A 23,183-nucleotide genomic window follows, 5' to 3' on the forward strand; every position below is an offset into this window, starting at 1 on the left:
CACTTATACGCGTGCAAGCTGATATAGCAATCCGGAAATCCCTAACCTGTTCTTCTCATGTTATTACTGGCTTTACGTGTATTCCCACTGGATCAATATTGTAACCTTTGATCATACTTGATACTCTGATTACTATACGAACACCTGCAGATTTGTACTTAGAGAGCTGTTAATAAAATGAATTAGGTTACCAGTACTACTAATCCAAAGTAGATATTTCGTATCATGTGTGCATTAATAACTACAATAAAACTTTCGTAGGTACGTTTTATAACGATGGGTGACCATTTTGCTAAAGAACAGGCCCAACAGGCAAACTGCAACATTATGCGCTTCGGGGTTCTACGGTCCGCCCACGAATGTAGGAAGCGCTTACAAAGCTATTTGCAACACTGTTTCTTAGATTGCACCTAACAAGTAATTTTTTCGTGTATTTTTCTTGTACTGCATGCTTATTTATTTATATTTAGGCGACTAATCGATAAGACCCCATAACTTTTTTCCTACTTTTACCCATCAGACCACTATCGCCGCGTGTGCCGTAGTCGTCCTATTTGAAAATTCAAATTTACCCGCTACTTTGTTTTGTTTATCTGTCTATCTGTTTACCTCCGACTCCCTCTACTGATCCACCATTCTCTGTAGCTAAACAGCTGTTTCGCACACTCTTGATCGCAGTGGGTAGCAGCAGCAGCAGCCGCAGCCGTAGTAACATTGTTGTGGTACAAGGAGACTCGTTTGGACCGCAACGAGCGACTCTCGCCGTCGATGTACCTTGCTTCGCGTGTCCTGCATCTGCCGTTTGTCTGGCTCATGATCAGTAATTGTGTTCTGCAAATTGACTCTAGAGAAATGTTGCTGTGATAACAAGCGGTGTTAGAGGGAAGGAAAAAACCGAAGGCAACTGTATTAATTGCCACAGTCGGTCAGTTGTGTACGAGGACCGCTAGAGAAAAAAGAGACTGTCACAGGCAGCGTATGTCGACCAGCGACATACATCGGCGGTCTGATGTTCTCGCCACAGATCGATGCTGTCGCAGTCAGTCATAACAGCGGTTGACAACATTAGCAGCGGCAAAGACTGTCTTCGGTGCTTTATTAGATGCGGTGCTGATCGTGTACAGTTATTCGACAGGTGTCGCACAAAATTCGAGTAGCGCTGGTGCCATCTACGAGAGATTCTGGGGGAATATTTGCCTCTGGACCAATTCGGTAGACGAACTAACGGAAGAGTAACACTCACATCAGAGAGATTTTCTCACCACTGAAGTGTATGGCATTAGATGTGTGTCTTGCTGCTGCAATGATTTTGGTTTTAGTTCGAAGTAGACACGAGGGATAATGAAAATCAAATGAACTGTTTACGGGGCGTGTGTGTGTGTCCTGTGCGTGCGTGTGTATGGCAAGCTCCTTGACGAAAACTTTCAACTCAATGAACTGTTACTGGGTAGAATAGTAGGACGCATCGATACGAGTGAATAAACTTCCTGGAGAATGGAACATTGTTATTGGAAATCAACACGGTGATGATACGTGAAGATTCACTTCGGTCATATATATGATAATACCAGAGGGAATATCTAACGTGACAGTCTCTCAGAGAAACTTCAATGCAACATGCAACCATCAAAATAACCGCAAAGACAATACTTCAAACGATAAAAATATGCAGCAGTAAAAGCCACTATAAAAGAAAATTGATTAATAATTTCCAAAAATTCGACAAGGTAGGAGCTATGCTACATAGCAGATCTGCTGTGTGAGTCACTCTGCCGAATGGAATCGGTTCGATTTCGATTAGGAAAAACAACAGCATTTGTCAATACGCGAAAAACATTTTCGGCATTATCTCCAGCCGCTAGTACGGCCAATGACTGTCATAGTACGTTCCGCCAAAACTGGCAGCACTTTAGATCGTGCGAATTACCGCGACGACAAAAGATTGCAGCTAAGCGCTAGTGATGAACCGGCCGTAGATTGGAAATCTGGTGAGAGGGGTGAGAGGTTTTTGTTGCTGTTGTTATTGTTGGTAGTGTGTGCGTATGTGTGTGTGCGTGTATTTGTGTTACTACCGTGAACTATCAAAATTTTTGTTTTTCAAACCGTGGGTGTGACAGTCGACTGTACTGGAGTGCAGCGCTTTGTGCGCGGGACGTTGTCCCACGTCTGGGCGCCGGCGCTACGTTCGTCCAAAGTTAGAGAGAAAACGCGTTTTGGGGTGGATTTTCTAACCCGGAGAAGATTGCCCTACGATCCGTCAAGATTCCGCGATGCAGGGTAGGTGAAACTTATCAACTAGAAACGTGTTAAGACGAAAAATGGGTTCGGTCGTTGCAACAAGACCTATGCCACATCGCCAGCGCGGGCCTTTCAGAAAAACAGGAATTTGGCTTCGTAAAGACATGGCGTTATTTCGTGGAACCGCGATGTCATTCACAAAAATTGCTCTCGTACAAGTATTGGTCATTTGTCTCTGCACCGGACACGTTTCCGCGGCCGAACAGGTGGGTACATTATCAAAACGCGTGGGAAAGGCTTGTTGGCCAAATCACAAGTAATTCCAATGTGTTAAGGGAACCAGTCCTTTATTTTTAAATATACGACCTTATTTCTGATTCCTGGGTATGCCTGCTAGTGATTCCTAGAATGCTAGCTTTTCGCGCAGAATGGTCACTTTTTTTTTCTGTGTCTATGACGGTCTTTGACAGCGTTCAAGGCTTTACTGATGTCCTTAGTGTTATGTTCTTGTCAATGCATTTTGTCAACTAAAAATATTTCATTTTTTGTACATAAGTCACGATTTCCTCATCCCACAACCGTCTACCAAGGCGTTTAAGAGCAACATTTTTTTTTTGATGAACATAGTCTATTTGTATCAGTGATCAGTGACTCAGCGCTACGTTCGACAGCGATAGCCTAAACCAGAATCACAAATAAAGAATATCGCACGTTGTCGATGGAAACGATCAGCGGACGTTATGCAAATCGTGTATTGGCCATGCCTGGTCCGTACACTCCATCAGCTTTTCGCACTTTGCGCGTATAAAATGATGACTCATATTGTAGAGTTTACACACATATATATATGTGTATTTCACCATGTATATAACTGTGATCAAAATAAAAACCGTGAGTTAATGTATGTCAAACTAAATAACAGAAATACACATTCAAATGCATCATCTTTTCCATTGCCTATGTCGCTGTAGATATTTCATCTTTAGCAGATAATGCTCTTACGGTCTCATTATACAGTAAATGATAACCGTAACGAAACCTAAGGTAATTTGATTGTATATATAATATTTACAGGGAAATAAAATTTCTACTAGGCAAAACATTTGGATAAGGCTGTACAGATGTGATAAATTGTGGCCTTTTACTTTCCAATTTTCATATTAATGTACAGTGATAGATTTGAGACAGATTGAAGAGGCAAACGTGCTATAATTCTCAGTTAAAAAACGTTATCGAGTAGAAAACATTTGGTAATTTGCTATTTTAATAGAAATAAACCCATCGTTTCGGCCTTTCTTTCTTGTTGACTGGTATCCGGGTGCAAGTTGACCATGTCAGAAGCGTGACGATAATTCATATCCCACAATTTATTTAAAAAAAAAACGCCTATCTACTATTTGTGCCAATAACACCAAGCTTCCAGTTGTACGAGGAAATGATATCGACGAAGATGCTTTGAAAAGTCTCGCTGCTTGACCAGAGATAACTAAAACAGGTATGCAGACTTTTAAGCAATCGTTGTCCTCTACTACGAAGGACTGATTTCTTGTGTTCATTTGTTGAACGTTAAAATAACCGTGTGAAAACACTATTTGTACTAAATAAACATTTTGAGTGATTAATCGCAACGAGTTCAAATTGATGCGATTGCTCGCACAGGCGTTGGCAGAAATGACGACCAGACAAGAATTTTCTGTCAATCTGATGGCCGCCGACATGAGATGACTGTCGGCACAGTAATAATTGAGTAATTCAGGTACAGGAATAAGCACAGTTAGCAAACTAATCAGCTCATGTGTGCCGATGGAACATAACTCTCAACAAACATCGCTGTCATAATGAACAAGCCAAGCGAACTCAATCATGTTAAATCAATGATGCGAGTAGGCCAGTGAAGCCGATTGTCTTAAAGGAACTTTGAATTTCATCGATTTTTCATGTAGCACTATGGGTTTACAACAAATTCGTTACAACCGCATTTATGTCCTTTGATTTTGGCCTGTTTAATATTACTGCTACTTTTTACTGTGGTATTTAAAGCTTGGCTGTCAAGTCTATGCGTTTTTCCACTATAATAAAACACTATATGAACTAGTTTCACCTCAAAACCAGTTCACTATCAGTGCTTGGCAAAACTTGGAGCTGTTGCTTGCAAAATGTCCGATATCCTGGGAAGAGTTATATCTACTACTTATATTCCAAGTAAGTGAAGCAACAGATTCTAATGTCAACAATCACTCTCGATCGCTAGTATCGGTCAGTTACATAAAACTAATAGGAAAATACGTTCTTCCTTCTTTTTTTTTTTTTTTTTTATAAAAGGCTGTGATTATGGCTGGAAGAGACGGTGTTTTAGATTTGTTATAAACCCAAGCATGTTAAAGGTTATGATTCGTAAACAGGCTCTGCTATGCAGTATAAAGCCAACTGTTGCGTGACGTCAGTATTAATATGCGGACGAATTTCATCTCACCCGAGAGGTGAGAACCGTAAGAATGTACGTACCGTTCTCCGGAGTCAACTTTACCACACGAAGTCTTGTCTAACAATGATGGTTCTGCGTGGCTTTGGAATAAACAGTTGTCCGTCCTTGGCGATTTTTGATCCTTGTTCGAAGTTTTCCGCAGTGTTGTGCATATATTGCTAATAGAGTTTTGTTTGAATGAAGCGTTATGCCAATAAATCCTAAATTCTGTCTAAAAAGCTACTATATATAATACACTGACAATATCGACGTGTGATGCAACGCGTGCGGAAATGGAGCGCTCCACTTTAATTTGTTAATTAATACGCGTCCCTCGTCAACTGAGTTGCACTCTTCTTAGGTGGTTATGTATTGCAACAATTTAGCTTCATAAAACATAGCTTGTTTTTGATTTGGCACTGCTTTAGGACTGGTAAACCAATGAGTTATTTTGTTTCTTTATTAGTCCGTCACCCTTAATCTCGATTATCGCTGTCTTCCAGTCAGATCAGGAGAAGTATCGTCGCAAACGGAAACGGGGTACACAACGATTCAGATAAAATGAATAAACATTCAAGCTGACCAAATAGCGATAAAACGCGAAAAAAAATCTATAAGCGGAGTTATTTAGCTTTGTCATTGGCTAACAGAGTCTAGCGTTTTCGCATAAATAACGTATATGAAATTTTATCACAACGATGGTATATTACGCAAATCTCGAGGAATGTTCTTGTCCTGCAGTTGATATATTCCTGCGACCAGGACATTTAACTTCAGAACGTTTCGCGGTCCATACGGATACGTTGCAAGCGCATCTCCATTATGGTTTCCAAAATCGACTAGCGGGTACCATAACTAACGGATTTCGATGTCGTCGGGGGTGCCTGGCACGAATCCACAACAGATCCACAGGGCTAACTCTCCGGTCGCCTTGAAGCATTTTTTCATGGGCCTGGTAGTAACACGTAGCGATCACGACGACTATTGTCCTCCCGCAAGTTAGCACACGTTATAGCTGCGTTACGTACGTAGGTGCGTTAGCCCAAATCCTTCACCCAAATCCTTTTGTCCGAAAAATAATATGCCATTAGGCGTAGAAATTATCTTTGCGCTTCGATGACCTTGTTACATTTAAAGAACACCGCAAAGCTTCGGTTGCCTGCAATTTCAGAAGCCATTTTTTTGCGCGAGAACGGTAAAAGGAGCTTTGTTTATGTAAGAAATTGCCCATGTTTTAACCTTCTTGGAGTTCATTGGTTACTTGTGGCCATAGATGTCTCGTCAGTAGCTCCGCGAGGTCCGCACCGTTATAAAGGTTTGTGGAGAACGATTCTGTGGCCTGACCAGTTATTCAAGCTGCAGTCCCGTCGTTAAGCCTGATAGTGTTTTTCAATGCCGAGCTAAGACAGTTAGCTTGGGACGCTCCCACCGTAAGTGCCATATTTCTCCGGTGTATAATCTTGCATGACCCCAGACGAACTCAAGGAGTCTTACCGCGGTAGGCAAGTCCGCGAAAGGTGCTCACATCGTTGTCTTTAGAATGCTATGTAAGAACACACTGAACTAGAATTACGACTAGGCCATCTAGGAAAGACCGCCTGGGGCTCACGACCTTACTGAACATCGTGCGTATTTCCCTGTAACGATAGATGGACTGTTCCAGCAAGTCAACCTTCTCTAAACGAAAGTGCTCACACATCCTCTCTTTAAAGTTCTCTCACGTCTTTTCTGCATCGACGTCAAATCGAACCGAACGCGAGCTACTCTTCGCAGATATCTAAGCGCTTCCCTCAACTGGGTTCGACGACCATCGCCGTTCCCTCGCAGGCCGCTCGTATTTCTCAGCCCATTCTGTGTCCATTCTATTGTCAAATTTCGCTACGGGCGACTCTAAATCTACCTCTTTTACGCAGTTTTGTCTTCGTCAACCACTCCACCGGTGCTATCCAAATGAAGCGGACTGCCTTAGCTTTGTTGTTGGCTGATAGGAAGTAGAACCTCACGGTTTCTAAATCCTATGCTGATTCTTGCTACAGTATATAAGTGTCTTTTCAGTTTTTGTCTCTGGGCAATCCTTGTAAGAGAACGGATTGCAATCATTACAGGTGTGAAGAAATAAGTATATCTTCTGCATATACCAGGTGTCCCGTCTGAATTTTAGTAAGTTTTATTGACCCACTTTGCATGGTAGACCTCTGTTCATGCGCTATTCTTTGTAGTATACAAAAGCCAATTGTTTTTAAGAGAAAACTCACCATGACAAAAACCTCGTGCATCTCGTTCGCGAAGATCAGCTTTTATCTAGTTTCTAAACACGGGACGAACCTCCATCAGAGTTATCACCTGGAACGAACGCTCACGTTATTGGTAATATTCAAATGGCAAATTCAATGAAGAGGTATAACAGCAAAAAATGAAACAAATCTTCAACATGATTCAGCTTGAAAAAGCTCGAATTCAAATGATCTGGAACTCTCTTTCTGATTATTTCGAATTTTCGCTACAGACGTTAGCAGCCATTTTCGAAAAAAAAAAAAAGTATCTTTCGATGATTGCGCCACTTTTACGCCTTTTTGAACCTTCTGGGCTTTTTGGCCCAGGCCAACATTTAATTTCGTTGTTTTTTTTTTGCTGAATATACTTGAGCGACGCTTTATTGGGTCAACACTTGAGGCACGCTTACTATGATAAAGTTATTTGTGCATTTAGATAATTTAAAGAATAATTCTGAAAGTAACTAATGAGTAGTTTAGATCCCGAATTAAAAATTAACGGTGTTAACATAAAATTTCAACTTAGAAATGGAGAAGTTTATATGAAAATTAACATAATCATTTGGAATGATACCTGTAGAATATGCCGTTTCATTCAACAGTCCGTATCTGTTTAGATGCAATTCTAGAAATAAATTCTAAGCACATCATGTGCTTAGAATTTATTGCTAGCATACGATTTGCGCCACTAATAATTCGAGTTATTGAAAAAGTCAAAATTGACTCTTTTTCAAGCTAATTAACTTTAAAGTTACAGTTCCTAGGTAGTGAATCGCGTCGTGCCGGTCGGTGTCATTTGAAAGCAGTAGTAGATGCGATGAAACTGTTTGAATGCCTTCATTTATACTTAAGGTAGAACGCCTTGAACATCAGTAAAATGTATGCAAATATGCGCGTTTTTTACAGTTAAACTATTAAGGCTAAAAGTATGCTGTCCAAGCCCATAAACAGAAATTGCGCTGTTTTTGATCAACTGCGTAATCGGAAGAAACGCCCCAAAAAGAGTTTTCACCATTTTTTTATACAAAAATTTTGATATGAAAGATGCTTTTCGTAGTAGTTAAGCAGTTGATAAAATTTTTGTTGCTGATAAAACCGTTACGGAAGTTGAGCAACACCGACACATCAGTAGCCACGATCTCCCCATGATTTAAACATCTACCACTGAATAGTTTTGAAATCAGTTGAAACAGGTGGCTACAAAGAAGCCCGTTGTTTGGGTACTACACGGATTTACCCAAAACAGGAAATCTTACACAAACGCAACCAAATTGAGCCAAACTTAAAGTAGCTGATCACGGGTGAGAAAAGTCGATAACATATAACAATAATGTGCAGTTATGTAGCTGTAACAAAGCCAGACTGGCGCCAGACGATAAAACGATTGACATAATTTACTTATTACTTACCCTTACTGTCAAAATCTAACAAGATTATAACAAGGTATTTAAAAAAACCGTCAGAACTAAGAACAAAAGAGGCGTCGCCTTTCACCATCACAACGTTGGATCACATACATGTTTATCTGACCGGCGAAAACTGAAAGAACTTATATAGGAAATTTTAATGCATCCGTCGTATGACCCGGGTGTTGTACCATCGGGTTATTCCTATCTGATGCTGCTTCCAGTTCTATTCAAATTAGGCACCCTTAGCTAAGAATATATGTAGTAGCGAACCTCGTTTCTCAGCCTTTCAGGCAAGTTCTAACACAAATTATACGATAAAAGTTCATGATTACAGCTACCCTTGTTTCTTTTGCTTGATGTATTTTAAAATGTGCTAGATGCCAACCTGTTCCTGTTTTTTCACTTTCTTTTCGCGTACCCGTCACCGTACAGTGTTAACACGTCTTCCTACTAAATGAGGAGGTCTAAGTTTGAAATCGGGCGAAAGCATACTTTGTTCCCTTTTAAGAGCCCACTGGTCGAAGCAACGCTTAACGGCAGTACAGGACGGGAACATAGTTTTTTTTGACTTTTCACTCGGTATTACTATTAATGTATCGCCTTTTATGATCTGATATACTTTTATAAATGGGCAGAAAAAGCATTCTCAGGAGGGTGCCGATCAGTTACTTATGATCGGGACTGTCGATGGGCAAGGGATTTCTGTGATACGATTTTTCCTAAAAGGTTAGGTCATTATGAAAAAGTTTCAGGAAAAAATAAACGCAATGCTTGTGCTTAATGCAGAGAAAACAACGGCAGATAATGCGTACGTCAAAACTTCTTCTGTCTTCTATGCAATAGAGAACAAGACGATATGGATTTTTTAATTTAGACTGATTCATTCTTCATTACGACGCAGGTACTCAATGGCATTTGCCGAAGTGTCATTTACTACTTTCAACGCCGTTGGCATGATGAAGTTTTCAACCCAGACCGATATTTTACGACCCCATGGAACATACCAATGGAGTGGATATGAGCTGATCATTTCAGATCTATTTATGTTATTTCATGTATACGCGAATAAAACCTCCCATCAGGCTTAAGCGTTAACGATTTAGTTCGGAGAAATCTTCATAACTTCTGGTTAAGTGGTACGACTGTTTTAGATATAGTCGGAGTCGATATCTTCGTACGGTCAGGCACCAAACACGGATCTAAGTAACAATACTTGGTTTTAAACATTTGGTGTTCATATATTCTATTTTCAGTTTTTGACAATGTAAACATTTTGAAAAGTTTTTGAAAATCTTACCTATGCTGTAACTTTTGTGTAAGTATTGGAGGATGTATTAGCTTTTACTAAAGACTTGATTATTTTTGCATTCTTTTACAGAAAACTGCTACTTCACCAGCAGCGACAAGAAAAGACGTAAAATCGAACGTTTCACGTACTCAATCGAACCCTATTTTGTTGGTATCAATGCTTAATGGCGAGCTAGCGGCTGTCGATAAGAACACAGGTGTTATACAGTGGTCCATCAGAGAGAATCCTGTGCTCAAGGTGCGTCAGTCACAAAATAACTGAAGATATATAATAAATATATCTGAACAATTTATATCGTATTGGACATATCCTAACAAAGCCAAGCAAATGGTGTTGGCAGGCCAAGTAAGTTCACGATCGAGCTCAACAAATTGAAAACTTAGGCGAGACTAAGAATGCTTAAACAGAGCTAATTGGTTCATTCATGTGTAACGGCGAGTTTTGAATTTCGAGTCATTTAAAATATCATAATTCGATATTATCTTTTTAAATGCTGTAAGGCTGGAGATGCATTGGTGTTCTAACATTTCCTTGTGCCTATTATAGGTTCCATTCAGTAGCTCAACTTCGCCTGGGGGAGCCGGCTTCCTCCCGGATCCGAAGGATGGTTCTCTGTATATACTTTTATCACAGGATGAAGCTGATCATGGTGCTGGCAGTAGCACGAGCGGTCGCTCTCGTACGCCGTTCATAAAAAAGCTTCCCTTCACCATACCTGAACTTGTTACAGCATCTCCTTGTCGGTCGTCCGATGGAATGCTCTATACGGGGCAAAAGCGTGACGTATGGTATACCAAAATTGAAATAAAAATACAGAGAGTGTCTTACTATTTTTTTTATCAAATCGATGTGATCAAGCTGCGCGTGACCGTCGCTTTCAAGCCAGTTATACTGATTTAAGTTTGCCCAAGACTTAAGATAGCACTGGCGCCCTCGAAATGTACGATAAGAGGTACTAGATTATCTACCATGCACAAATGAGAAGAGAGGTCAATTCCCAGCAGAGTCCTGGCTTGCAGCCAAAAAATTTTGTCTTTAGTAACAAAGATGTCGTTCTTATATCTGTCAGGTTTGCTATTGATCTAGCGTCAGGCCAAAAGAAAGAGACAATTTCGTTTCACGGCTCAGACTCGGTTTGTCCTCAAGGTAGAGCTGGTCTTGCGTATATCGGTCGCAGTGAGTACCATATCGCGATGTTCGACGCAGCCACAGGCGAGCGACGATGGAATGCCACATATTATGACTACGCTGCAACGGCAGCCAATATTCTAGAGGTCGCTCACGCAGAATATGGTGAGTGGAAGCTAGTCCTGTGACCCTTGGGGTTTGTTCAATTATCTATTGCCCCCTCAACTCGTTCTGTTTTATAAAACCATTGGCACATCTGTCACGACCATTGGCGTCGTGCATTGTCCGACTATTTGTTAATTTAAATCTAATGCTCGTTCCTCTCAACGAGATCTTCCTAGGTGCGACCGATGTGCATATCACATTAGTAAATGAGAGGCAAGACTCCATTATAGGTGTATGTATGTAAAATCGTGCACGCGCTTCTACGATATGATTTTGGCTAAGAGACTTGTAAATGATGCATTTTGTCCATGAAGGAATTTCCATATTATCAAACGATCTACAGGGTCATATGGAATTGATAAGGTTCCATAAAATATCGAATCCAGGTACCTATGTAACTCATGTTCTTTTACAGATCTGGCACACTTTGCATCGTCCGAGCGCGGTCGAGTGATGACATTCGCTAAAAAGACGGGTGATTTTCTTTGGGAAATGGATTTCGACTCACCTATCGTTGCGCTCTATTTAATTGATGACCCGCGAGATACACATTCAAACCTTCGAAGGCTGCCCTTCATGTCACTAGCACAAAGGACTATGGACGATATTGGCACTAGGTGATTAACATTTTATATTTATACTTTCCTAATATTTGCATAAGAACATAGATTGCTTTAATGATTCTGGTGATGCCCGACCTTGACATGCATATGCCATGAGCTTTAAAAATTCATCTGAACTTTGCAGGATCGATTCAGTCAATTCACGTAGTTTGTGTGAGACGAATAACTATATAGAACTCCTTTTATTGGGTGTCGGTCTGGTTATTTTTTTGAAGGATTCTGCGCAATACATGGAGAAGGTATTTGATGTCAGAGTGGGATGAAAGCCTGCTATTTCCTGCCTTGTATGTCGGGAATGTAGCATCATCATCTCAATCAGATATGACACAGCCCGACGCAGCAGAAATTTATGCTCTACCAGCCATGGTCGACAAAAGCGTGCCACTCATACCTGTAAGGCCAAGAGTTACTATCTTTCGTTTAAAAAAATACTTGTTAGAAAAGCAATTAAAGTGAACATTTCAGTAGTCTGCTTGGAATGCTCTAGTCCTGAACCTCCGGAGTCTAATCCTCCAAAGCTAAATGTGTTCGTGGTAATTTGTTTATGTCTAATTATAAGTGCGATGGCAGTGAACGGAACGTACCTCTTCTCGAGGGACCTTATAACGAAGACGGCTCAAAGGGGCATCGTCAGGGTGAACTTTTTAAGGGTTATTATGAAATGCCAGACAGCGTTGTAAGCCAACTTGTGCCGCGCCGCCAAATTTCGCAAGGTCCGACAACTGGGCTTCTTCAGCCTTCCTCGCCTTTCAACCAAAATCAAGAAGGTCAGTAGGTCGATTTGTACATCGTAATCTTAATTAGGTGATTAAACTGACGACCTTATGCTGTATTATTTATTCTAAGGATCTTACGTGTATACGCCACTAATTAATATTAGGAAACAGTGCATAGATTTACGGCTTTTAGAGCTTAAATCCTTTAGTAATTTTTCACTAGTGTGTAAATAGCATTTTGCGGGCTTTTTGTTACGTTGACCTTACTGCACGACAATTTTGTCTTGGGAACTTTCTGTGGGAATTAGTGCATATTGTAAAGGAAATTCGGGTTGATCTTTACAGCTGAATAGATTTAAATATATCCAGGCTTATTAGAGGCGCACCTCTTCTCTTACAACAATGGCTTTCTTCACCCTTCACGTGACTTTTTCGGAATCACTAATTTCGCCTCAATTCAAATATGTCCTAAATAGGTCAATTTACTGTACTGTTAAGTAGATTTATTCTAATTAAAATATTAGTGATGACACGGATTCGTGTCAAATGGTAATGATTCATATGTATGATTAATAAAAGAACACAACAGAGAACAGCAAAATGTTTGATTTTTACGTAATACATGTCTGTGTATAGGAAGTATTATTGAAGTTCCACCTCGACGTACACGTGACTCAAGTGCGCAGACGTACTCGACTGCTGGAAGCCAACCGTTAGAGCATCACGACCAGGCCGTGCAAAATATCTCCGATGAACTCTACTGGATCAAGGTTGTATTGAAGGTATTGTGTACCTATAGCTATACTTTGTAACTTTGTGCCACTTTGTTAAAGTCATATTTAAAGCTTTAGAAAACCAGGCTAAATTTTTAAAGAGATTGCGCTAAAAATGAAGACATATCGTAGTTTTCGGCATCTTTTAAGGTTTATTAAATGGCGTCCTAGAACTACACATGTTTTTCTAAGGCCCAATGAAACTTTGGGACTAACTGGCTTGTAAGGGTTAATTTCAGAAATTTGGCTACTTAAGAAGAACGTAGTGCATGCACTACTGCCACTAAATCAAACTTTCTTTTTTCTGCGATGCAATAATCAACTATTTCTTGATATATAATATAACTTCCTTAGAGTAAAAGAAATATTGCCAATGTGCTTCAATGTTTTATTTTCATGTTTATTTCAGGTGGCTTTGGCTGCTGTTGTTATTTTCCTGATAGCAGCATGCTTCCACCTATACCCACAGGTATACATTTTGTGCAAGCTATGCGCGCTTTATAATTTGCAACGAATGTCCCATATTTACTTCCTTCAATATAAGAATTCGGGTTATTTTATAATGAACTTTTTAACCCAAAAATTAACGTACGGTGAAGCTTCTACGTTTTAATCTTGTGAGCAATGTTCTCCTTACTTTAAACAATTCTGTCTGATCACGTTAGCTCTGTGTGCACTGCTCTGCTTTTCTGTACGCCAGGCTCGTGCACTTCATCAGTCTTCTCGTAGTCTCAATGGCTTTAACCTGCGGATCTCTGGCGAAACTGGCCAGCCTATCCGAGAATTGGAGATGAATGAGAATGGAGAATATACCGTGGGCAAAATTAACTACACCGTCCAAGAACAACTTGGTTCAGGTGGCAACGGTACTGTTGTATTTAAGGGTTGCTTCGAGGGCCGACCCGTTGCTGTTAAACGAATACTACCGATCTGTTACTCCTTGGCACATCGCGAGGTTAAGCTACTTCGGGAGACCGACGAGCATCCAAACGTTGTCAGGTAGACAATTTTAATTTTTCTGTATGTGTTTACGTGACTTTTTAAGCGCTACCACAATTTGCATCTGTATGATATATTCGTATTGTACAGTTATTCTCTTCCGATTTATATGGACGTTCGAAATTATATGAAGCGTCAGTTACAAGAAAATTCAAGCTAGTGCATTCCAGCTTTCTCCCGAAAACAAGGTTACTTGGATTTGACTTTAAGCAAGTGATAAATGGCTTGATCGTACCCCGGATGCCTAACTCAAAGTGCGTTTTTCCTATTTGATAGGTATTTTTGTATGGAAGAAGACGCGAATTTTTACTACATCGCGTTAGAGCTCTGTGCAGCAACCTTAGCAGAGTACGTTGAAAATCGGTCGTTCGATCGAGGTAATCCGCCTCTGCAGCCACTTCAAGCTATTCATCAAGCGGCGTCCGGGTTAGAGCATTTACATAATCTAAATATCGGTAAGAAAGTAAACTTATTATTAACCTTACCGCTGAATTCTATTCGTTTTTTTGTTATATAATTGTTTTGAATATTGCGTTCAGTACTGTCGTTAAGTATTAGCTCAAACAGCCTATTTAGCGACTTACTTTCAATTCTGCTTTTCAAATAATCGAAAAAAAACTCTTGCTAAAACAATTATTTCTAATAGCAATGATTCCACGAGAGTTCCTCAGTCCTTTGAAAAGTAGAAATTACAGTAAGATGCTATTGCGACAGTTACATATAGTCACATGTGCTGTGAAATAATTTGGAGCTAATTCTTCAATTTTATGTGCTGGCAGAATCAATTTTATTACATTGATAACTCCGTAAGTGGAGATAATATGTGATGAGTTTTGTCAGCTAAGGATTGTTACTTGCAACGGCTCTTCCAGCTCACCGGGATGTCAAACCGCAGAATTTACTTATCTCAACGGCTACGCGGACCGGTCAGTTAAAGGTAACCGACATCCACAATTTATGCTTCAGTTAAATCAGTAAGTTACTTGTGTTACAATTACCCGTATTGTGATACTAATCTACTTTATGCAAACTTATAAATATTCGTATATTTATCTACGAGACATTCCTTGAAAATGAAACTTCACTGTATGCCGTACTAACTCCAAGAGTGGCATGCTGATTTAAAACGAGGGGTTTCTTTCTTCTTGGCCTTCAGGTTATGATCTCAGACTTCGGATTGTGCAAAAAGTTATCACACGATGCTCGAAGTTTCAGTCAGAGGAGCGGTGTCCTTGGAACCGCGGGATGGATTGCTCCTGAGGTTGGTGATATGCCTGCTTACTATTGCTCTAATGGTTTCGCAGTTGCATACAGTGAATCGAATCGTCAACTAGGCACTTGTCCTAGGCCATTCAGTGATACTGCCGTTATACAGGAGATGACTCGATGCATCAATTCCGGCTTAGCACCTTGAGGATCGGCTTTTTTTTTTATAAAGCATTCAGCTAACACTTGGCGGATATTCGTTACGTCAAATATCGAGAGATAAAAAAAACATGCCTTGTGATATAAGTTTACGGCAAAGTTAGGTTGTCGTAAACTGATCAATGTTTCAGCTTTTATATAGCACAAAAAACTCATTGTGGCAGATAACCTAGCTTAGTGACGCGCGTAATGGTGAAAAAGGCACTGAAGTATGCCTAACAATATCAACCGAAACTTTAAATATTTCGTACGTAATTTATCATTGAACACTAAATCTGCAGTGTATTTTACAGAACTGGTTTAATTTGGTTTTTTAGGTTTTAGAAGACGATACCGGGTCTAGGGTGACAAAAGCAATCGATGTTTTTTCTCTTGGCTGTGTCATGTACTACGTGATAAGCGGTGGACAACACCCGTTCGGAGACACCCTCGAACGACAGGCCAATATTCGCAGCGGGAAGGTCTCACTTGCCGCGTTAGGCGACAGTAACGAAGGTACAGAAAGAACCTTCATACTCGCTTCACAATACTGGCCGATTGTGGCAACTTCTGCGTTTTAATCTTTCTATCGGCTCGTATTATTACTTTTTCTGGGCCGGCTATCGGAAAAAAGGACATTGAATTTTCTTAGTTATTTCGTTTAGTGTCTTCCTGCTGACAATGTTAATTTTGCTTACCGCTAGATTTGACCGCAAAGGGCCTAATTCATCAGATGCTTTCAATGGATGCATCGGCGAGGCCAACCATTGCCCAGGTAACGCGGCATCCTGCCTTTTGGGATGCAAACCGGACACTCAACTTTTTCCAGGAGGTTGGTTTAATTTTTGTGTCCTTGCTATGAAAGGCCATACTTGCTCTGAGACTAGGCACTATTGAGCATATAACTTCTAACAGTGGAATGTGCTTTTCGGCGCACCCCACAGAAGTAAAGACATACTAAGTTGTTGTTCTACGTACTCTATGAATGAGTACTTAAAACAAGCAGACTAACCCCCTTGGAAACCGAATTGCTTCACTTCTTGGATGGCTTATGACGTCATTGATACAATTTGTCCGTGAACACTGACATTAGGCATTAGATTTTGATGGCGGCTCTATTTTAATCATATTAGCCTAATGTTAATTAGACTGTGTCTAATGGCGAAGAAGGTTAGATATAAAAGGTAAATTACTCTTATCAATATGTAGGTGTCGGATCGAGTCGAAAAGGAACCCCATACTAGCCCGGTAGTACGAGCTCTTGAGAAAGCGGGAATAAAAATTCTTAATAGCTCTAACTGGATTGACCAAATCACCACAGAATTGCAAAAAGATCTGCGACGTTTTCGCAGCTACAAGGGAAATTCCATTAGAGATCTTCTTAGAGCGCTGCGGAACAAGGTAATCTAATTAAAACTCAAGTTTGTTTACAGTATTGCGCGAAGTGATCCTTTTAGTTAAAAATTTTAACGCGTAAAGCGCCTGATCTTTTGAGAAATTAATGCTAAATGCTGTTTATAGATACCAGGCTTCACTTACAAGTAATGTAAGCGCCTAACCACAGCTTTCTAACTATGCTCATATTTACTATCATCCATTTGTTTCTGCTGAATATATACCAATGCTTGTTTTATTTCTACTTCGACTAAGTGCTTGATTGGATTCTTGATAAAATCGTACTTGGTGCTATGAATAGAACAGCATGACTTATAAAGGAAACTTAACGTTCTAATAATTGTTTTCAGAAACATCATTATCGAGAACTGCCTGAAGAGCTGCGCGCCGAGCTGGGTTCGATTCCTAATGAATACATGGAGTACTTTACACTGCGGTTTCCACGTCTTTTGCTACACACGTATGCCGCTATCCAACACTTCAGACATGACGTGCCCTTGCTAGCCGAATACTACGCGCCAGACCCAGTTCAAAACCCTAATCAAACAAAAGCGCCAGCCGAACCTGTCGAAATTGCCACCCACCCTGACCTTGACTCGATACCATGGCCAAACAGCAGAGGACCATGGGCCACTAGTCGAGTGAAAAATCACAGTCCTACAACAGAAAGAACTGCCAGAACACAGGAGCAAGGAGAAAACCAGCCTCAAGTTACTACACCAAACCCCAATAGTACGATAGACAAAATAGACACTGCTGGCAGTGGCAGCCCTAGCGATGAAAAACGTGTCAAAAATCCACAAAACGAAGTAATGACGGGAGAAGTTGATCGAAATTTTAACGATCATGACAGATCCATCATCCTGACGCAAGCTGGGCCCATTCTACGTGACAACAATTCGCAGGCAGTTACGCAGTATGGCGCGGACGAAGAAGAACGTCATAAAAACGGGGTTGAATTTTCAGAAAAAAATTTAAGAGAAGCACCTGCAGCATCTCTTGCAAAGGAGAGTTCTCCTGACGAGAGCGTTTCACCTGTTCTTGAAGTGCAGGTTGCGCAGGATGAGGCGTCAGAGGCACAACCGCCCAGGAAAAACAAAAAAAAAAAGAAAAAATGAATTCATACGCGTATTTCGGATGCGGAAACATCTGATATGGCCAGTTATCACGAGAGAAGATCATAAGGACGCTCGCGAACGTGCAATCTGCATTATCATGGTAATATAAAATTAGCACCCACTGGCGGATCTACAAGGCTCCCACAGCGAGTTGTTTGTATATGCATACATTAGAGTGACAAGGTGTTATTGTATCGATATTCGTGTTAATTCACACTTGTTATAAAAAAAAAAAAATATATATATATATATATATATATATATATATATATATATATATATATTGACAATTAAGAAGAAAAAGGAGACTATTTCACAAACTGTGGCGGGCTGCAGTGTAAAAATCTGAATATCTGCTATAATACTCTGGCAGCAGGCGGCAATGTATCGAAAACAAACGTAGATTGTTGGGTAGTGACGATAAACGTTTTCAAAGTACTTCAGCAGATACTCAGAGCTTGCATAAGCAATGCAGAGCAAAAAAGCAGAACGGAAGCACATCTAATTTCTAAAAGTATAAGCCTCGTGTAGAGAACAGATTAGTCCTTTTCTCGTCGTGGGTCAGGCCGCAAGCCGAGACCACCCTATTACTATATACAGCATTTCTATCAGCAATTAAAAAACAGCTGTCAAGAGCGACTTACCACGGTATCATTCAGGTAATGACAGACATGATGATAACTTTTTAGAAAGAAACGGAGAGAAAGCCTACGAACTCACCTGGCTGTATATTGTGTAAAACAAGCATAATATTAATTAAACGTAATTTAATGCAAAGGAACTATCCGGCGTAAGTCGTGTACTCTGAACTGCATCAAGGTAAATCGATGGGTCGGTGAAATAGATGGACGACGAGACAATAATTCCGAGACTTGAACAGCCGACAAGTGTGGCGATGGTCGATTAGGACGTCCTTGGCGCCTCCACGTTAGCAGTAATGCCGTGGATTGAAAAGTATTCTGCCGGCACTCAAATGTTGTATCCCGAAACTCTGACAGTTCTGACAGGAGTCACCGTCAGGACTGGTCAAGCAAGGATTATGCGTGCAGATTTCGCAATAAAAGGATAACCGTCATCGAATCAACTACAATGCTTGCTTGAGCAACATCCGCACATCCAGTATTCCTTGGCTAATGTATATAAATAGATTGGCTATTTTTCATGTATAGAAGAGACAGCTGGAAACGTGTGGTCGAATTCAAACTAAGACATGCCGTATGTAATAAAAACTTGGCCGGGTGCTCTTTGAGAATTAGAAGTAGGAATCGACGCCTTGATGTTGATTAAACAATACTTCTACATCGATTTTTTAATCAATTTTGTCAATTGCTTTTCCCTTTGAAGTGTGAGAGGCTATTAACAAAATTATACGAATTTGTACATAACAGAACTATAGCAGGATAAATTCTTTTTGTGAATATTTTATGTTTATGCATCTCATATGGTGCATGAGAAGCTACTGTACAGTAGATCTGCACAAAAATTTAAAGTAGATTTGAAGTTCCTCGCAGCAAAACATTATTAAGGGCCCTATAGAAGTACTTCAGAGATCCTCATCTATAAAACCATATGTGGCAATAGAAAGTATGCGCTTGTATTAACAAAAGCAGCACTGATTTCAAATTCATCGATATCTCAGCTTTAAGTCTAAATTACACGAATGTTACTTTGCTCTGCTTCTTTCGGTTGACGTTCTACTATTATTCGAGGTCTGTTTGTCTTCGATTATAATTTATCTATGTGCGACTATATGTACAGATTGTATTGTAATTACTATTAATGAGAATGCTTCTCACTACAACAACCCTAAGCAGACACGCCGCTCTATCTATCTCGTATCACATGAGGTCATACGTTATGACGTACTTGGGACGTTTTCGTTGGCGGGATAGTTGAAGCACTATTCGTAGAGACTGATATTACAAGGCATTCTAATGGCTTATTCTTTCATGTTTGACATTCAACTATTTTCCGAGTCGGTCGGTGAAGACACATGCCTCTCGCCGTGACGTAAGGTCAGATGAAGTGCAGTGAGCAGGAAAAATTAAGTAAAAATCAGGGTGGGTCTATGTAAAGCTTGGTGCTCGGCGTGTGTTCCTATGAGGATATAAGTAGCTAATTCAGGAAGTGACCAATTTTGGATGTCACATATATACCACGTTAGTATTTTAACTCTATCGCGGTAGTTTGTAAAATATTTCTTGATTGTAAAAGCAGAGGATTTATTAGATTTCATGTGTTTACAGACAACATTTTGCTTTTGTAGTAAATGGAATCAACAGTTAATTCCAATTCTTTATGCACTCTTCTGACGCCAGGATTCATCTTCATGTATTGCTACCTATGTCACGTCAAGGAAAGCCATTATTTCACTTTTTTTTTTTTTAATATAAGCTTTGCTTCAGGGCTAAATAGATATGTAAAAAAATTTCCAATATGAAAACTATGACGGACGAATAAATGAATACGAAAAATATGAAAATTATTTTGTAAAATTTCGAGGCCTCGAAATTTTATCAGTGCAAATCCATCTCAATATAGATCTACAGATCGTTTAATCGTATACATGTATAAATGACAATAATATATGCATAAGTAAATGTTACTGGCATGCAATTTAGGGTGATCCCGTCACTAGGCTTCACAATACAATCCGTTAACGACGTCACTATTTTCGATCGAAATTCACGATTGAGACCAGTACAAAACGAAACACATGAACTTTTGAATAAAGTTGACGTTTCGATGCGAGTTACGGAAACGTTGTAAAATTTCTTTTATAAATAATTGCAGCGTAATTGATGTATACAGCAGATTAAGCCATAACGCATGACCCCGCTTTTCGTTAGGGCGATTGATTGACGGAAGTAGCATAGCCTGAATAGACAAAAACCGACCGAGAAATTGAATGAATTCTGTTGTACTTTGGAGGGTATGTCTACGTGTTTATGTAAGAATAAGACCTGCATCTTCGGCAATCTTTGTCAGCGGTGAAAGCTTTTAGTCACTTGGAACGGTACCAAATATAATATACGCTGCATTTAAATGAGGAAGGTATTGTTGTGTGTGCTATATGAAACCGTGTACTCTAAGATCAACTGAAATCATATATGCTCTTTTTCAAAGGACGACTGAACATTCAAGCACTCACGAATCGCGTTCCGGTTGCACCGAAAAAGGCGAAGTTTCCTGTCTATAACAAAAGTTCGTGTGTGTTTTACCTTGTCTCCTTTAGAGCGATTTAATAAAGAGGACAAACAGTTCGTTCGATGTGCTCTCACTTTTCCGTAATTCAACAGTGTTACTTAGATTACGATCGGCTGGGAACATATTCGAGCTAATAAAAATACTTAAATATGTGACGAAACAATTAACTACCATAATACTTCCCTATAGGAGATGATCAATTAAGGAACGAAATTGAGTAGTATGCCGGTTTTATATAGGTTTTATATAGGTTTTATATATATATAGCTAGTTTTACATAGGATTAACAATAGCGCTAAATCAATCGATGTCTTCCAATACCTTTGCGGGTGATAGCGGCCGAAAATTTGAAGGCAGAAGTGCTAAATGAAAAAGTGCCTCAAGGATCGTTTGATTTTTGAAACCTAAAACTGGGCGCAAATTGCTGCCAGATAGACTTAGCGAGCACGGCGGATGGTCAAGCAATTCAAGGTTGACTAGATTGATTTTAACCGTTGCAAACGAGTAGTCTGGGCAATGTGGAATCGTCTTGAAGGACTTGCAATTTTTTACCAGAATAATTGCAAAATGTCTGCAATTGCTTGCTTGGTTTAATTAAAAAAAGCTTTTCATGCACATCCACGAAAAGACAGTGACCACGGCCTTTTAACTAAAGTGGCCCTCGTAGACCAAGCTGTGGCTGCCTACTCTCGTCTGGCACTGTTGCTTTTATGGGTATAGCCGCGGATTCACGTTCCACCAGCGATTTTATATTGAAGCTAGATATATATTGTGATTTTTAGATGACTGCAGCGTAGCTACCGAGATCAGTTTATAGCAACGGATGCCACATTCATGGTTAATAATCGGACGAAGCTCTTGGCGCATGGAACAGAGTCGCGCCAGGGCGTATCTAATTCCTATTTAATTTTCTGCGTTTTCAAGTCCTTTAAATAGAAGATTGCATGATGCAAATCACTTTTTGATTATGCGGAATACCGCGTTTCTCGCGGTGAAACTGTAGAATCCCAACGAAACCACCGGCCGATCCAAAACCACAATGAGCTCCATTTAGCTAGCGCTACTCAAAGATATCAGAACATGATTACGGGCATCTGTCCTTCTATCTGCCTGCTTATTCAGTACTAAAATCTCTAAAAAAAAAAGGTTTTCGATGGATTTGAAGTTTTACCGACATAAACTACTATTTGCTTTAGACGTACAGCACACAGTTGGTTGTATCTTTTAACTAGTTTATTATATGTTATTATTATTATTATTCGTATTAATAATAATATGTACAACGACACGATATGCATGACAAGCAGGAAGAAAAGGAATTAACTCTGGCTATGACGTTAACATTATAATTCGACATAGCAACACAAAGCTTGCAATTTTAAGAAAAAGGTATTTGAAATTTATTTTCCAGTGGACACCTACCATAGCCAACTCGTCAATGTTCGTTACTTAAGATCTGCTATTCAACATTTTTTTTCAAATTTAAGAAGGTCAGTTAAGGAAATCCTATAAGCCTGCATCTTCAAACTTGGGATTAGCACCCAACGAAGTGTACCTTGACTGGGAGAGACAGCTTTAGAAAAAAGTGGCACCAGGATGAGATTGGGCGTGATGCATTGATGCTTCCTCTTGCGGCTATCGGTCTGCCACGCTTCTTAAATCCAGTCCTACAAGAAGGGATCGGTTGGCTAAGCGATTGGTTAGTCGGTGAGTCAGCTTATCAACCTGGCTAACTCTTTATTGTTTATCGTCATTGTACTCGATACAAAGTATATTTCCAAAAATGTTGTCTTTTAGCGATTGGCATAATCGAGTATTAATAAGCGACAGGTTTATCACATATACCTATTAAAGTTTGTCTGTAAATGAAACTCAGTGGGGCTTTTCGTTGTATATGTCTCTATATATGACATATAACGCCCTCGAGAGCTCATCCCATGATGAATCCAAGAGGCACAGCAA

General features: G+C 39.9%; 1 protein-coding gene across 6 annotated transcripts; it reads left to right on the forward strand.

Moving 5' to 3' along the window:
- Nucleotides 1-480: 480 nt before the first annotated feature.
- Nucleotides 481-23,153, forward strand: Ire1 (serine/threonine-protein kinase/endoribonuclease Ire1). 6 transcript variants are annotated; one of them, XR_002679950.2, is made up of 18 exons: nucleotides 481-2,504; nucleotides 9,763-9,930; nucleotides 10,240-10,481; nucleotides 10,763-10,986; nucleotides 11,402-11,603; nucleotides 11,825-12,002; nucleotides 12,169-12,376; nucleotides 12,962-13,107; nucleotides 13,508-13,567; nucleotides 13,799-14,097; nucleotides 14,374-14,552; nucleotides 14,970-15,034; nucleotides 15,254-15,358; nucleotides 15,840-16,017; nucleotides 16,206-16,333; nucleotides 16,711-16,902; nucleotides 17,247-18,114; nucleotides 22,709-23,153. XR_002679950.2 is itself a non-coding variant. In XM_022832365.2 (18 exons), the coding sequence occupies exons 2-18, from the start codon at nucleotides 2,319-2,321 to the stop codon at nucleotides 18,012-18,014; spliced, it is 3,528 nt and encodes a 1,175-aa protein (XP_022688100.1). In that variant the 5' UTR covers nucleotides 481-1,988; nucleotides 2,118-2,318; the 3' UTR covers nucleotides 18,015-21,284. The 6 variants fall into 6 exon arrangements, 3 of the variants coding, with proteins under 3 accessions (XP_022688100.1, XP_022688099.1, XP_022688101.1); XR_002679951.2 differs by having other exon boundaries at nucleotides 22,712-23,153; XR_002679949.2 differs by lacking the exon at nucleotides 22,709-23,153 and adding an exon at nucleotides 18,793-21,284.
- Nucleotides 23,154-23,183: the final 30 nt, after the last annotated feature.

Source organism: Varroa jacobsoni, unplaced genomic scaffold, assembly GCF_002532875.2.
Source record: "Varroa jacobsoni isolate VJ856 unplaced genomic scaffold, vjacob_1.0 scaffold_388, whole genome shotgun sequence".
Classification (NCBI taxonomy): domain Eukaryota; kingdom Metazoa; phylum Arthropoda; class Arachnida; order Mesostigmata; family Varroidae; genus Varroa; species Varroa jacobsoni.